This window comes from Pezoporus wallicus, unplaced genomic scaffold, assembly GCF_028554395.1.
Source record: "Pezoporus wallicus isolate ANWC-B61680 ecotype Strahan unplaced genomic scaffold, APGP_CSIRO_Pwel_v1 contig_1035, whole genome shotgun sequence".
Taxonomy (NCBI): domain Eukaryota; kingdom Metazoa; phylum Chordata; class Aves; order Psittaciformes; family Psittacidae; genus Pezoporus; species Pezoporus wallicus.
The window spans coordinates 360251-375197 of NW_026636811.1; the positions used below are offsets into that span (position 1 = coordinate 360251).

Genomic DNA, 14947 nt, shown 5'->3' on the forward strand with positions numbered 1-14947 from the left:
TTGCTGTCAACATGTATTACTGTAGAAGCATTGACTGTTACACAGCTGGTCCAACTTGTCCACATTTCAGTAACAGTAGGTCTCTCGTCATGTTTATTTTTGTTCTTACGCAACACTAGCACTCCTGCTCTCGGATCACGCTTCAAGGTGGAATCGTTAATACCCATAGTTGCTTCAAAAGCCGTCTTATTTTTACAGATACCCATTCAAACCTTCAATTCTCTTTAAGCTATGTCTGCTTGACACACTGTTCTTTAGTGTGAAAGAGAGAGGCTTAATTTTTAAACTGGAAAACTGTTGTAAGCAGACTCTGACTGAAGATAATCTATACAAAAATGCAGACCTGCAGAGTCACCATCACTGCTCTCTAATCTTAGGTGGTATCTCTTCTTCCCCGGTACTGCTGCAGCATGAGGAAAATGTAGGTCCTTCCTGACCAGTATCTGGATGGGGGTTTAAAAAATGCATAAAAGAAAACCAAGAGTCTAAAATGGCAACATAAATTCGCCTCCTTTACCTGCTCTTTGTAAAAGTATGCTTGTGTGTCCATCCCAGCACTTACTGACCAAATGTTTTTATAACTTTGCATATGAAAGCCTGGTATCACCATGTCTTCCTCCTTTTCTGCTTGCTGCTGTCAAATGTAAGGGACTTCCTTAGGTTTTTTTTTATGTTATAACTTAACAGTTTTAGCTTCCAACACAGATGAGGCCCTGTGACATGGTTTAGTGGTGGACTTGGCAGTCCTGGGGTAACAGTTGGACTTGATCTTAAAGGTCTTTTCCAACCTACTTGATTCTGTGCTATATCTCACAGCCACACAGGAAGTTGAAGAGGATAACTGATGGTCTGTTCGTCTTTTCCTCCTTCAAATAGGTTGCTTTTCTCCACTCCTTAACCTGCAGTTGTGTTTTCTGGTTAGAGGATGGCCTAAGCGCTTCCATCAGTTGTGCAGGAGGAGACCCCTGCAATTTCTGTTTAGGCACTGAAGCTCACATTAAAGTCAGTAGAAATTAAGCATCTGAATACCTTTGATAATCTGTGTTCCATCTAACACTGTCATGTGTATCATGGTATATAGTGTTTGCACAACAAGAGGTTATCAGAATAAATACATGAAATCCATTAAATCCCAAAGCACAAAAGCATTCTGCTGATGACAGCCATCCAGTGAAGAACATGATTTAACCCCTCAAAAATCCAATTAGCACGTTTGCTAATTATTACTAGTTATAACTAATTAAACTACAGTAATCAAAATTTATTTGATTAAATTTTCCAATTTTGAATTTGTAATATGATAGCACCCCAAAGAGAAGGCTGCGTGGAGACCTCATAGCAGCCTTCCAGTATCTGAAGGGGGGCTATAGGGATGCTGGGGAGGGACTCTTCATTAGAGACTGTAGTGATAGGACAAGGGGTAACAGGTTAAAACTTAAACAGGGGAAGTTTAGATCAGATATAAGGAGGGAATTCTTTCCTGTTAGGGTGGTGAGGTGCTGGAATGGGTTGCCCAGGGAGGTTGTGAATGCCCCATCCCTGGCAGTGTTCAAGGCCAGGTTGGACAAGGCCTTGGGTGATATGATTTAGGGTAAGGTGTCCCTGCCCACGGCAGGGGGGTTGGAACTTGATGATCTTAAGGTCCTTTCCAACCCTAATTATTCTATGATTCTATTCTATGATTCTATGATCGGTTTCCCATTGAGCACTTCACTGCGCTGACACACCAGCAGGGACGAGTGCTGCCTTCAAGAGCTTATGGCATAGTTTGAACTAAGATAAAATGCAAGGCAACAGCAGATTTAAAAAAGAAGATAAAATTAGAACATCTTTAATTTGTGTGGCTTTTTGGGTATACATGTTGATGGCTCCAGTCACTGAATATTCACTTTGTTTCTCTTAGAAACAACAGCTTTCCCTGTGGTATAGCCCAGATGTTGTAACAGGACCGGCTGGCTTTTTTCCCATGGGAAGTCACTGCAGAACTTTAAAGAAAGTTTTGGGGTTGTTGGGGTTTTTTTGTCACTTGATGTAATTCCCAAAACCCAGTATCTGGAACTGGGCCTTCATCCTTAGATGCAGACGGGCAGGATCTTCCGGTGGTTCTGCGTTGTTTTGCCTCCCCACCTGTAGCTCTGCCACAACAGAAACATTCATTTGCTTTGTCTTCATTGTTCTCCTCTGCCAAACACATTCTGTGTACACTTTTTCCCTCCATGTATTCCCCATCATGTACGTTTAAGTTATACAATGTGCAAGTCTGTCAGTGAGTCAAATTAATGCCTTTCTTGCTCTGGTTTGTTTGGCCAAAGGGGTGTTTCTCTTTAATGCTCCCATGAACAGCCTCAAGCACTCACAGATTTTAATTTCAGGAGTGGCTCGGTGAAATGACCTGTCGTTCAGATAAGCATTAAGCACTTGTAAATACACTCTCTTTGGGGTTTTTTCTTTCTTGTAACAGCCGTTTACTCAGTGATGCTCTGAGAAATGTCTTCTGCTCGTGGTTATCCTCTCAAGTTCTGTCTCGTCTGGTTTTACTTCACAGTAAAACAGATCCCAAGGGGCAATGGGGAATAAAATAGAACACATCTCCCTGAGACAGATCAGGTATAAAACTGATTCCTGGGGTTAAATCATTAAATCCTACCCTCAGAAACAGCAACAATAAATAAAAAATAGCCCATGAGGGCCAATGCTGACTTTTCCAGCAAAACATCCCCTCCAAAAAGCCAAGTGTATGGTGTATTTGGGTTTTTACCCTGTGGAATCTGCAGGAAAAGGGAGCATTGCTGCTGTAAATTCAGTCAGGAATCTGTCTTTTCCATCATCTTGCATCTGAACACACCTGCTATTAGGTGCTTCAGGGGTGACTTTAACAAATGGTTTAGGTGATAATTTTTTGGAGATAAGTGTTCTAAATTTCTTCCTAACCTTCTCTGTTAATTTTTCTTAGTCTCATAGCTCTGAATATTACTCAAGGTTTTTATTACTTAAGGTTTTATCTGGTCCATTGTAACTATCTCATGAATGTAAGTGTTTTCTACTTTTGTTGTGACTTTGCATCTGCAGTATGCATGAAAGCAAAGTTAATTCAAAGCTGAAGAATATATTCTGTGGGTAAATGCAGGGTTTTTTTTTAACTGTAAACTTTCTATCAAATCAGTGTGTCCTCCTGATTGTTACATCCTCAAAATGGGAAAAGGGAGATCAGCAACTTTTTCCCTTTACGGAGCGAAAGAGAATTACCTCCTCATCTCCTGCATAAACCCCATGGGATGTGGATGGTTTACATTCACACCCACCTTCAGTCCCTGCTGTGTAACCCCCATTTCTAATGAAGACTTTTAAGGTGACCTGGGATAAGTCATTGTCTGCTTACAACTTGATTGCTTGAAGAAGGAAGATAGCAAATTTGCCTTCATTGCTAAAGTATTGTGGAGATACATTTAGTGATGGTCAGTAGATGCTGCAGTTTATATAGGGTTTAACAGGAATGATTTCAGCTACCTCAAATTTTGTTGATGGGTAACACGACATTTTTTAAAGTAATTATTAATTATTAATTTTTCTTCATGTATTTTTTCTTAGCGCATTGAAAGATTCTCTGCATAGTATTTTCTTCTGCTCTTCCTGTCACTATTACGAATTTTCTTACTGGTGAACTTGAGTCATCCTCGTACTTCGTATGGTTTCTCTAGAGGAAGAGATGTCTAAAATAACAAACTGCATTCCAAAAAGGAGAACTGCTTTATCTAATGTTTAAAATTTGTCCAAGGTGTAACTCTGAACCGGAGAATGTTACATAGAGGTGGTTCCTGTCAAGTGCGACCAGTATTAACAAAACACAGAAGTAGGTTCAAGGAGACATTTCATAGAATTACATCTGCTTCTTACCTAAAGAAATCTGGATTCCAGATTTGGTTTTAAAGTCAGTTTCAGTAAATGTTTCAATGCATTGTAGAGCTCGGTGGCACAGTCATTTACATTTACATGTGGCTCATATATTTCCATGAGGACCAGTCATGCGTCGTAATTCTTCACATTCCTGACGTCTTTTTCATAATCCACTTTTAGGATGATGATAACTGTGATGAATAGGGAGGAAATAATGTTTGATTTTTTTTAAATGCTTGGAATTCATGTTTTGATTCTAGCTGCAGGATCGATAGCGTCAGTGTTTTTTGCAGTTATCATCTAGGTTATATCATTTAAACCTATTTTAGAAGTTCTTTAGTGCAGCTCTCTGTAGGTAAATGAATCCTGTGCTCATCATGGATAACTTCTAATAACTTCTAGACAGTAAAATGAAAAATAAAAGCCAGTGCTCAGTTTCTCACAACTCTGATTAATGTGTATGTACACTGAGTCCGTTTTAACAATTTTTCTAACATTTGAATTTTTACTTTTTGAGTGTTGGTTTGGGGTTCTTTTTTGTGAACTAAACTATATGTTATGATGAAGGAAAGAGCCTGTAGTTGGAATGGTTGCATCTGATCTTTCAGTTTTCTTTCGGGCTTTAGCTGGACTTGTGTGACCTTTGAAATTCAGTGTGTGAAGTTAGGTGTGATATATGAAGATGCAAAAATGAAAGTTAAATAGGTTCTCTTTGAAATAATGTTTTTTGCAACCTCTCACAGATTACCTGAAGTCCTTTTCCTTTAGAAAGCTGATTTGGGAAGATAGTTTCGGTTCTCACCATTCTAAGATAAATTTATGGTATGCTTGCGGAAAGTCCCAGTATAGATCCTACAAAACTTTTTCCTTTGCCTGTTACATTCCATCTATGAGAAGAGTTGGGAAAACCTTTGTGTATTCAAGGCGCTTTCCTCATACTTTTGATAGCATAAAAATTGAAGCTGTTTGTTATTAAAAACGCTCTTCTCAGACATGGAATATTAGTGTAGGGTAGTTTCAGCTATAAGGTTTGAGTTAACTGTTGAAGATATTCCATGAGCGTAGCACATGAAGCTTATCAAGATCTAGAGAAGCCAAGAAGGGGAACGAGTTATTTGGTGGTTATTGTCCTTTTTACATTATGATTCCCTTATGTGGAATAAACCTTAGAAATGAATGGTAAAATTAATATAATTCTTTAATAAGTAGTAGGTAGTAGACCTTCATTTCTATGAAATCCAGGGTATAGATTACTCCAGTGCAAGTACTGTGTTACTGGTGAATGGTTACTGGTACCACAGGTGAATGTGCTGAGCCCACCAGCAATCTCACAGCTACTAAATCTTACTGATTTTTATAGGGACCAGTGCAGCCTCTGCAGGGCTCTGGGAGGATTATAAGATGTAAGAGGAGTAAGCTTAGGGCAGCAGCCGCTGTCTCTGGCTCCAGAGGCGGAGTATGAAGCTACTGATTGTGTACTTTGCTTTATCAGACATCACCCCAGTTCAGTTATTCCAGCTTTCAGGGATATCCACTTCTTGATCCTCCACTCTGTGGATGATACCTCACTTTGTCTTTCATGTACTTTTAGTAAACCTTTATTTCTTCATGCTGTGATCATTAATAAGATACTTTGCTAGGTTTGCTGGCTTGAAGTTCGCATGCTGACACGCTTCTTGGCAGCCTGCATCTGTCCATCTGAGATGCTTCAGAGCAGTACTTGCTACTTTCCCATTATTGTGTAATATTCAGCACTGTGAATTGAGGCCTCTGAATGATGTTTGACAGTCACAGCCCTGGATGGGTCCTCCTGAGGGCTTTTTTACCAGGATCTGGGAACAGGTCTTCTCTCTCAGGACAAGCTATTACTCGCTGTTAGTCTGAGTGGAGAGCAAATTAAAATTCAGCCTCATCCTCTAAACCACAGTCTGTCCTTCCCTATTACAAGACCATCCAAATTGTCAGCTGCAGGAGTGAAACCCTCCCCAGCACCAGCCCACACATACCCCTCCAGTGGCATGGCTGGGGCTGCACCATTCCTGGGGGCTGCACCAGCCACAGCCCTGATAAAAATGGCAGAGCAAAGAGTCTTGGTACCAGGTCCAGCCCTCAGGACAGGGCTTGGGCACACAGATCTGTTACATGACAATTGAAACATAGCTTTAGGTAAATCATAATTTTTAAAGCAGTGCCACCCCTGAACTCATTCCTCCTAGCAGCAGTCAAGTAATTTGGAGTTACTGGGATTAAAAAGTGCTGCCGAACATAAAGGTATATATCATATTGGTCCACTGTTTGCTGATTTTGTTTTCTTTTCTTTTTTTTTTTACTTTAGGATGAACGTGAAGCCAGAGAAAATGTGAAAAGAGAGCAGGATGAAGCATACCGCATATCATTGGAGGCTGACAGAGCAAAGGTGTGTGCAGGGTGAATGTCAGGATCTCTCCACAGCTGGTGAAGTAGCTCTGGTGCAGGGAACTGCCTGCCTTCCGTTCTGCTCTTGAGATGATATGGTTGCTCTAGGAGCCATTATTGCCCTTAGAGGTTATAAAATGGCACTGGATACAGTCACTAGGAGTAGACTTCACTACATCTTCCCGCTAAAGCAGTCCTGGCCACATAATAGTAGAAGTTGGGAAAGGAATGACTTACCTCTGATAATCAATTTCTACAGAAAGGTTGAGTTTCTTTGCTTTTATTTGGCTAGCGCTCATCATTAAACACAGCTGTGGAAAGCGAGGTAATACATGCTCTTTGTTTCTTAGAGGGAAGCACAAGAGAGAGAAATGGCAGAGCAGTTTCGCTTGGAACAAATTCGGAAAGAACAGGAGGAAGAACGTGAGGTAGGTGGTTTTACCTTCTCTGACAACTGTTTGGGTTCATAAACCTTATGGACATTGCAACTTTCATTCAAAGTATAACTTTTATGTGAATTTTAAAAGTTTAAAAACTTTTAGAAGTTAATTTCTTACCATATATAAAACATAGTGCAGCTAAATCATTTTCATCCACTGCTTAATAGCTTTTTTGTTCCATCATCTGGGTCACAATTACATCATCCGGGTCTGAACTAGAGCCAGATATTAGATAGGCCTGCTCATAGGAGATCCAGGAAACGAGCTCCATAACTGGTGAAATCTTTGGGAACTTCTAACTTTATTTCTGCAGGCACTCCTTTAAACATACAATACCATGGAGCCCTTTCATTTCTCCCAGGAAGTACTAAATTCAGTCCAGCAACAGTATTCACTGGTTTGAGAAAGGTGCTGTCCACTTCTTTCTTAATCCTGCAGTATCTGATGATGTATTTAGCTCCTGTTATTAGTATAAGCCAAGAATGGAAGCTGAAACACTACTGAAGGAGCAATACATAAAACTAGACTGTGAGAATTGTGTCGGGGATAATTGTAAGATGGAATTCTGTGATGTTAATAGTAGTCAAACATGAATCAGTAGCAGTAGCATGGAGCAGTAACGAACTCTTGAGCAGCCAGCTCATAGTCAGATTTAAATAAGATGGTTTGGTTTTGTTTTTTTTAAGTATTTTTTCATGCATAGAAAACAATAATTACTTCTGCTTTATTGTATCTGCTCCTGAGCCATTCCATTGGCCTTTTGGAAATGGTTTTCTTACACAAAGGTTGCAAGACTAGTCCATGTTATCAAAATATACCTGGGCTTCCCTGTTTAACTGTAGAGTGCAGTGATGAAAATAATAGGATCTGTTTGCTTAGTAGAACAAAAGGGATTTTAACAATAATGTTTACTAACACTCCCCATTTTCAAGTATACAGATTACTTATACTGAACTGTTCTGCAACAGTGTTTACTTACAGAAGTGGCTTTGTGTTTAGTTTGTATATTTAAAATCTGACTATTGAGCTGAACATCTTTTTGTCAGCAAACTGAAATTGCTTGTTCAGGTCCAAGAGTTTTTAATGTGATCCATCACGTCATTGTTTTCTGAGTTGCTTTGCTGGTACAGAATATCCATTGTAAATTGCCATTTTATGTTGAAGCCTTGGAGACTAGTTACTTTAGGGAGCGACACACTCTTTGCACAAAGAAAAGAGCTCTAATGAGCTACTGTTGTTTATTTTTCTATAATATAATTGATTGGGTTCAGTAAATAATGTAGCATCTGTTGTTATACTTTGTGGGGAAATGTCAAAACAGAAAGATAGTAAGCAGGTGGTTGAGAATGGAGAGAGAGAAAATTAAAATAGAATCTATTTAAAACATAATCTCATAGTAGATGAGCAAAAATGAACTCAAGTTCTATGTATAAATATTTATACTGAGATATAATTTGCTCAGAGGTTTGTATGTGAGAAGTAGACAATTTAAAAGCCTTCATAAGCCTTGCTTCTGCCCTGTTCTTTCTCTTTGATGGGATCATCCTCCATCAGTTTCTGTTACTAAATGACCTTGGGGAGGTTTTCAAAGGCACAAATAGCAACTGTGTATCTTGAAAGTTCCTAGAAAATCTGGGTAAATCCCTACCTGACTGCCTCTTCAGGTTGGAAAATTGTCTTTTAGGTGTATTTTGGGGCAGGCAGTTTATTCCATTCATTGACATTCTCATTAACTGCTGCCTCAAGTGAGGTGATAGTGTAACAAGACTGCTTTTTAAGTATGATCTGATTTTTAACAGATGACCGTGCCTGTCCATGAGTACCGACAGTGTTCAGTACCCTCCAAATTCAAGCCCACCTTGTTCAGCAATCAAATACTAGGCATCAATTAAAAACCGAAATAACCTGCTCAAGGTGTTAGTGTTGTAGTAGATCCTGGAAGCAGAGGACAGGCTTGGCTCCTGCCCTTAAAATCCTGACATCAGCAACATACACAATGTTAGCAGGAAGACAGTCAGAGCCATTTTCAGGCAGGTAATGTCATTACATTTGAGGCTGATTTCATGCAAATTGTTGCAGAAACTGTGCACGCATGTGCTTGGAACCATCTTCCTGCAAATAATAATAATTGCTTGCTTTAAATCTTAAAGCTTCTGGCTCTGTTCTCCCAGTTTTCTTCTTTGACCATTCCTATTTTTATCTGTCCACTATGTATCTTAATGTACCTCCATGATATTTTTAATGATGTCTTTTTAACAGTGTTTAAATTATTTACAATAAATCTCCTGTATATATTTCTTTTAACTCTGAGCTGCCACTAAGGGTCTTGTCTTTGCTGCAAAAAGTCAGTTACTCTGTGCAAGAGGAAGGCAATTTGATAAGTGCATTTAAAGAAATACTTTTACTGCCTTTTAATTTATACCCTTCAAGGAAGCAATTGGCCACTTGACAATTATTCTCTCATTCGAATTTTTTCCAAGGCATTCTGCCAAATGATTAAATTACTTATCCCTATCGTGCATTAACTGTAGACCTAATAATATGTGTTATAAGGAAGGATTTATTTTAATTAGTTGTCTGGTGGGCTGTTATTAAGGAATGAATAAAAATGATTTTGTCATTGAGATCTAAAGGCTCTGGAGCACTGTGGCACATCTTGAAGTTCTAGAAGAAATAAAAAGAAAAGCTTCCTGTCCTTCTATTGATAGCATTGCAAGCTCAATGGTTATTTTTCCTTCCTCAGGCTATCAGGCTCTCTCTTGAGCAGTCTTTGCCTCCTGAACCAAAGGAGGAGAGCACCGAGTCTGTCAGTAAACTGCGTATTCGGACGCCCAGCGGAGAGTTCTTTGAGCGACGTTTCCTGGCCAGCAGCAAGCTGCAGGTTGTCTTTGATTTTGTAGCTTCCAAGGGATATCCTTGGGAGGAGTACAAGCTGCTGGGCACCTTTCCGAGGAGAGATGTGAGTAAATGTACCTTTCAGGAATACATACCACTACTTCTTTCTCCAGTATGTTAGAGGACCGGTATGTTATAGCATAGAAGGTAAAAGATACGAGTAAGCGTGCTGCCAACTACCATCAGACGTTACATACAAAATTGTGTCTCAAAATCTGTTTCCAGTAACACTGTAAAAAATTCTCCATTTCTGAAACAAACAAATTGTGGACCATATTCAATGAAAACTGCCCAAATATGCTGAGCCAGTACTGATTATATCCTGTTTTGAAGGAAGGCACATTGAAATTAGTACTCTGTTTGCATCTGTTAATAGCTGGTACTTCTCATCTCTTTGGTTTGCCATTTTGATGCAATTTTATGTTATGAACCAGGAAGGCTCAGGATTCAATAGTATGCAGTTATGAGCTAATCAGTAAGTTCTAGTAGATTACTCATTCACCTTTTACATAATATCAGTAAATAATCATCTGTATCTCCTACCTCAAAATTCGAATGATGTACCTGCTGTGACCCATTTTCAGAATCAATACTGCTTGCAAATGCCTATTACATTCTGTTGATTTATCAACAGATATTTATGCACTAGTTACTCGGTTTCTTTGAAAATATACCCATGTGTTTTCTGCTCTATTACAAATTAACTTTAATTTCTTGTTTAGCCATTGTTACAGCAAAGGGATACAACTGTGCAGCAATTACCCAGGGCCTGTATAAAGGACAAAGGTAACAGGCACTACAGAGGTGACAAAACAGAGCTAAGCAAAGATGGGTAAAGCAGTTTTTTGGCCGTACTGCCTCAGTATTAAACAAGTGGGGGCAGCTCTGGATCAGATGTGGTTTTGTTTCCTGGAGGCATCTCCATGTGACTGTTTAAGCCGTTTTTCATCAAAAGAGCTCAGTAAGTTGGGTTGTTTTGCCATTTGTTTCCCATCACTGCCCCTGGAGGAAGTTCACTAGGAATAAGGCTCTGATTAGTGTGTTTACAGTACTATTTTGTAACAGATACCTCTTGCTTTATCGTCTGATTTGTATGTACTCCAAAAGGGAAGAAAATAACGTCCTTAGCAAGAATACAATCTTGAGAGTGGATGTGATTTCTGACCGGTTTTTGCATAACTGTGAACAGGATTGTAGTGCTTGCAGCTTTTCTTCCACCTTGTCTCAAATTGAGAATCCTGATCTGTCAGACTGAAAAGCAGCATTTAAGGAATCTCATTAATCACTAATTAACTTTACTCCTTACGCATGTAATATCATTTCCAGTGGAACCAAGGACTAGAAGTCATCTCTGTTTCCAGGATTACCAATCATTCTGTTTATTTGACAGAAGAAGAACAATGTTTCACAGCCTAAACAATGTTTTTGTGTATTTTAAATATTCTGGAAGTCGTACCTCCTTAACTGTAACATATTTTTATCTTAGTACATATTTAATATAAAACCCCCTGCATGTATATTACTCTATTTACATTTGTTTGCACTTTAGACTGTTTCTGTACTGATGATGTTCACTGTACTGATGATGTTCACTGATGATGTTCACTGTACTGATGATGTTCACATCATCATCATTATTAATTTTAGTCCCCTGTAACAAACTCAGAAATTGATCAGATGACTCATATAAGAACAAGTTAAGAAAGGTGCAGAAAAGAAAAAAGGCCACTAAATTAGATCAGGCTGGTATTTTCAGTGCGTCTGTGAAACTGTCAGGGAGAAAATGCTGAGGCAAAGAAAGAGAATTTAACAGCAGGATACAGAGCCGTTGGTCTGTTGCGTGGGAAGCAAAGACCCTGTCATCTTTTTTTCTATGATTCCAGCTTAATAATGCCATGTATGAGGAGTCACATAAATGATTCATGCCGATTGACTCAGTGGTCGTGTATGAATCTGGTTGCCATTGTGACCACCAGAGCTACAACAGATGAAAAATAATCCCCAGGGGTTTTGCTAACCACTGAGAGCTATAAATGACATCTGCCGTGTTCCCCAGTTTGGGGAAGTTGGAAGTGTGCGACTTCATAGTTGATGAATGACTTGGAAAGATGGTAAAAGTATATATTCATTACGTTAGGCTACTCTTAAAAATATAGTGTAATTTGTCAAGACCCTCCTGCTATGTGATCTGTATCACAAACATCCGTTGAAATCTGTGCAGCAAGAACAGAGCACTTAGGATGCCTGTGCTCCAGAAAACAGTGGCATTTAAAATGCGTAAATTTAAAATATGTATAAACATGTTTATACATAACATATTTTAAAAAATATGTTTGAATATATCAGTTACTTTGCTGGAGTTTTTGCTGCAATAGGATGAAAACATATCTTCTCCAGACTGTATTTTTTATCTCTGTCCTCATTTGTAATTCCATAACACACCCCCTTAAAAGTGTTTCTGTCTTACCAAAACAAGTGGATTCTCTTTAACCAATTCAGCATTCTCTTGTAATAAACTCATTAGAGCATTTTTTCCCTGTTTTTCAAAGCCATCAGTCCTTATACAGTGTTGTTGAAGTATTTCTGTCTTTCGTATATGAAAATTCATTAGTTCTTAGTTCTATGTTCCAGTTGCTTACAGAGATATCCTTAGCTAACTTAAAGTTGGTATCATAACCCTACTGTAAATACAAACTTGTACTCATGAGTAAATACACAGATTAACCTTTTCCAGACACTACTTGTAGATTTTAAAGCAGCAGTGACATTCCAAAGCAGTTAAGCACATGCAGTGGCTTGTTATTGGGTCTTTGTCACTGCCTGTGTTGTTCTTTCTACTAGTGCTGAAATTAGATATTAGCCATGTCCTCTCTCAGTACCTTAAACAAGGCAGCAGCACTACATAACATACCAACAAATGTGTATCACACAGGTGAGCCTGGGTCAGGAGGTAACTTGCACCTCTAACTTTGAAAACGTTTGGCAAGCACATCTTTTGAGTGAAAAGCTGTATTATAAGTTCTTTGTTTTATTCGTAAATGCACCTGCAAAGGCTTTAATGGAAGCAAATGTGTGACCTGTTCAAATGTATGTGCTGATTTTAGAATTATAGTTCCCTTTCTTCCAAGAATTGCCCTAATCTTCAAAATGCATTTAACTATAACAAAAAGAGCTCACCCTAAGCATATTAGTGTGCTCAGTCAACCTTCTCATTCAGTATTTCTTCTGTGTTCATTTCTCTTAAAAGCCTTCCCAAACACTAATTTCAGTAGTCCTCTCAATCTGCCACCTGTATGATCCACCTTCTCCCAGTATCCGGGAGACTTCCCAGTTGATCAGTTCCTTGCTTCCTTCTGTGGAGATCTGAAGAAGTCTTCCTAATACTCTCTTAACGTCTGATGGAGTGGGGGCATTTAACCACACTTTAGGCAAGAAGGTGAAGTGTATCAGGTCTACCTGAAACTATAGGAAAAATGTGCAGAACAAATTTACCCAATCTGGGCTTCAGCCACCCTAGTAGGATTAATGATATGTTGGCAAGTGTTTTATGGTCCTGGCATGCTTTCTCTTTCAAAACACTATTTTTGAAAGACTGAATTTCTTAATTTCTTCTGGAAAATATCAAAATTGCAACCTATCATTTCTTCTGCTCCTTCCTCCTTAAGGTGGAGCATTAGTTGTGTATTTGAGAATATGCCTTTTGCAGACACGGTATTAGAGACTTAAGCTCTTTATTTACTGTATCTGGAGGCCCTGGTAAGCCAAGACTTCTACAGTATTTCACATTTTATTTTTCTGAGCCACAGCTTAGGATCAGGTGGCAGTTAAGTCACTTAAGGTTATTTAAATGCATCTAAAATGTTGCTTAATAATTCAGAACCAGTTTGCTCTGTTTAGAGTATTAAGATTTTTTAAATCCTTTTAATTAACCAATTTCAACAGCAGTTTAAATAAACAGAAACAAAAAATCTGTCTCCCTTGAAAGGGCAGAAATGAGATTTAACTCAACTTGCATGTCAATTTAAATTAGGAATGATCAGCATTTCAGTAAATTTAGAGTCAGGCAATTCTTAATATTATATATATTATATAAATATTATATATATAATATATGTATTTATATATAATATTATATAAATATTAAAATATTCCTCCAAACCCAAATGTGATCATTCCTGTGCTCAGAGTAATCCTCTTTGATGCCCACAGTGGTGAAAATAATGCCACAGGATAGTAAACTAGCTACAGCACTCAGCTGATGTAGTAGGCAGAGTATTTAGCACGCGTGGGTCTGAAAAGTTAACTATGCTCTGTTCTCAGACAGGTAATGTTAAGAGCCTGATCTCCATATTACTATGCCAGGTAGTTTGGCAATTCTGTATATCAGTTCCAGAAGCCATTCTTTGTAAGGATTGTTCTGCATTTCACTCAGTGCAAACTTCTTACTCTACATAACCTACTTTTAAACTCATTAGATAGTGTTTGAACTCATAGTTCCTGAAAGCATTATATGTCCAGGACCATCTCTGGCTTTTAACGTTCTTTCCTCTAATCATCTTCTTGATAGAAAGAAAGATGGGGAGAAAGATCTTAACTGTGAGAAAGGATTCATGCAGTGTCATGGTTATACCTTGTAGCACTTTCAGTAACTTCACATAAATCAGGAAAGTAGCTTGAATATCTGTCTGATGGCAAAGAAGGATTTTGGATGAATTAAATATTTTTCTGAAATGTTAAAAAAGTTTTCAAATGTTTAATAAGTTCAGGAAAAATTTATTATGTGATCCTTGTAATTTTCCCAGTTGTTTCAATTACTGGTGTTTGTATTTCCTACTACATGAGATAGTTCTCATCTGCTTCAATTCACATAATTTAGAATTTTACAGGTCAATACAGCTTTGATGGTGGCATGTGTTTATCAGCTCTGATCTAGTTTGCACAAGGCCATAACCACCTACAAAGTTAGATGTCCCTCCTCTTGTCATTTACAACTGTCCTTAAGTCAATACTATCTGCCCTCGTCTTTCCTCTCTTTTCAGGATATGTTGTTTTATTTATTCAAGCAGTTTAGTTTAGTTAAGACACCAAGAAGTTGCTTAAGCAAATTGGCCATACCAGAGTGGCATATTCCCATGCCTCTTTTAGAAGCATGATTTCTGGTCGTTCTTCCTCATGACTTGCAACAGTAGAACAGTTGGACTGATGAACGTCGAGTGCAAGAGGAAAGGACCACATATCATTGCAGACAGAACACTGAAGCATTTGCAACCCCTAGGATTGCTGTTAATAAGTTTGGTGCTCAG

The 14947-nt window shown here is 38.5% G+C and overlaps 1 protein-coding gene across 1 annotated transcript in view; it reads left to right on the forward strand.

Annotated features, from left to right (window-relative positions):
- Positions 1-14947, forward strand: part of FAF1 (Fas associated factor 1) — a 169855-nt gene that overhangs the window by 144073 nt on the left and 10835 nt on the right. Inside the window, exons 16-18 of the mRNA XM_057401776.1 lie at positions 6230-6310; positions 6660-6737; positions 9493-9708. Of these exons, the coding sequence (XP_057257759.1) occupies positions 6230-6310; positions 6660-6737; positions 9493-9708 (375 nt within the window). The remainder of the gene's footprint in view (positions 1-6229; positions 6311-6659; positions 6738-9492; positions 9709-14947) is intronic.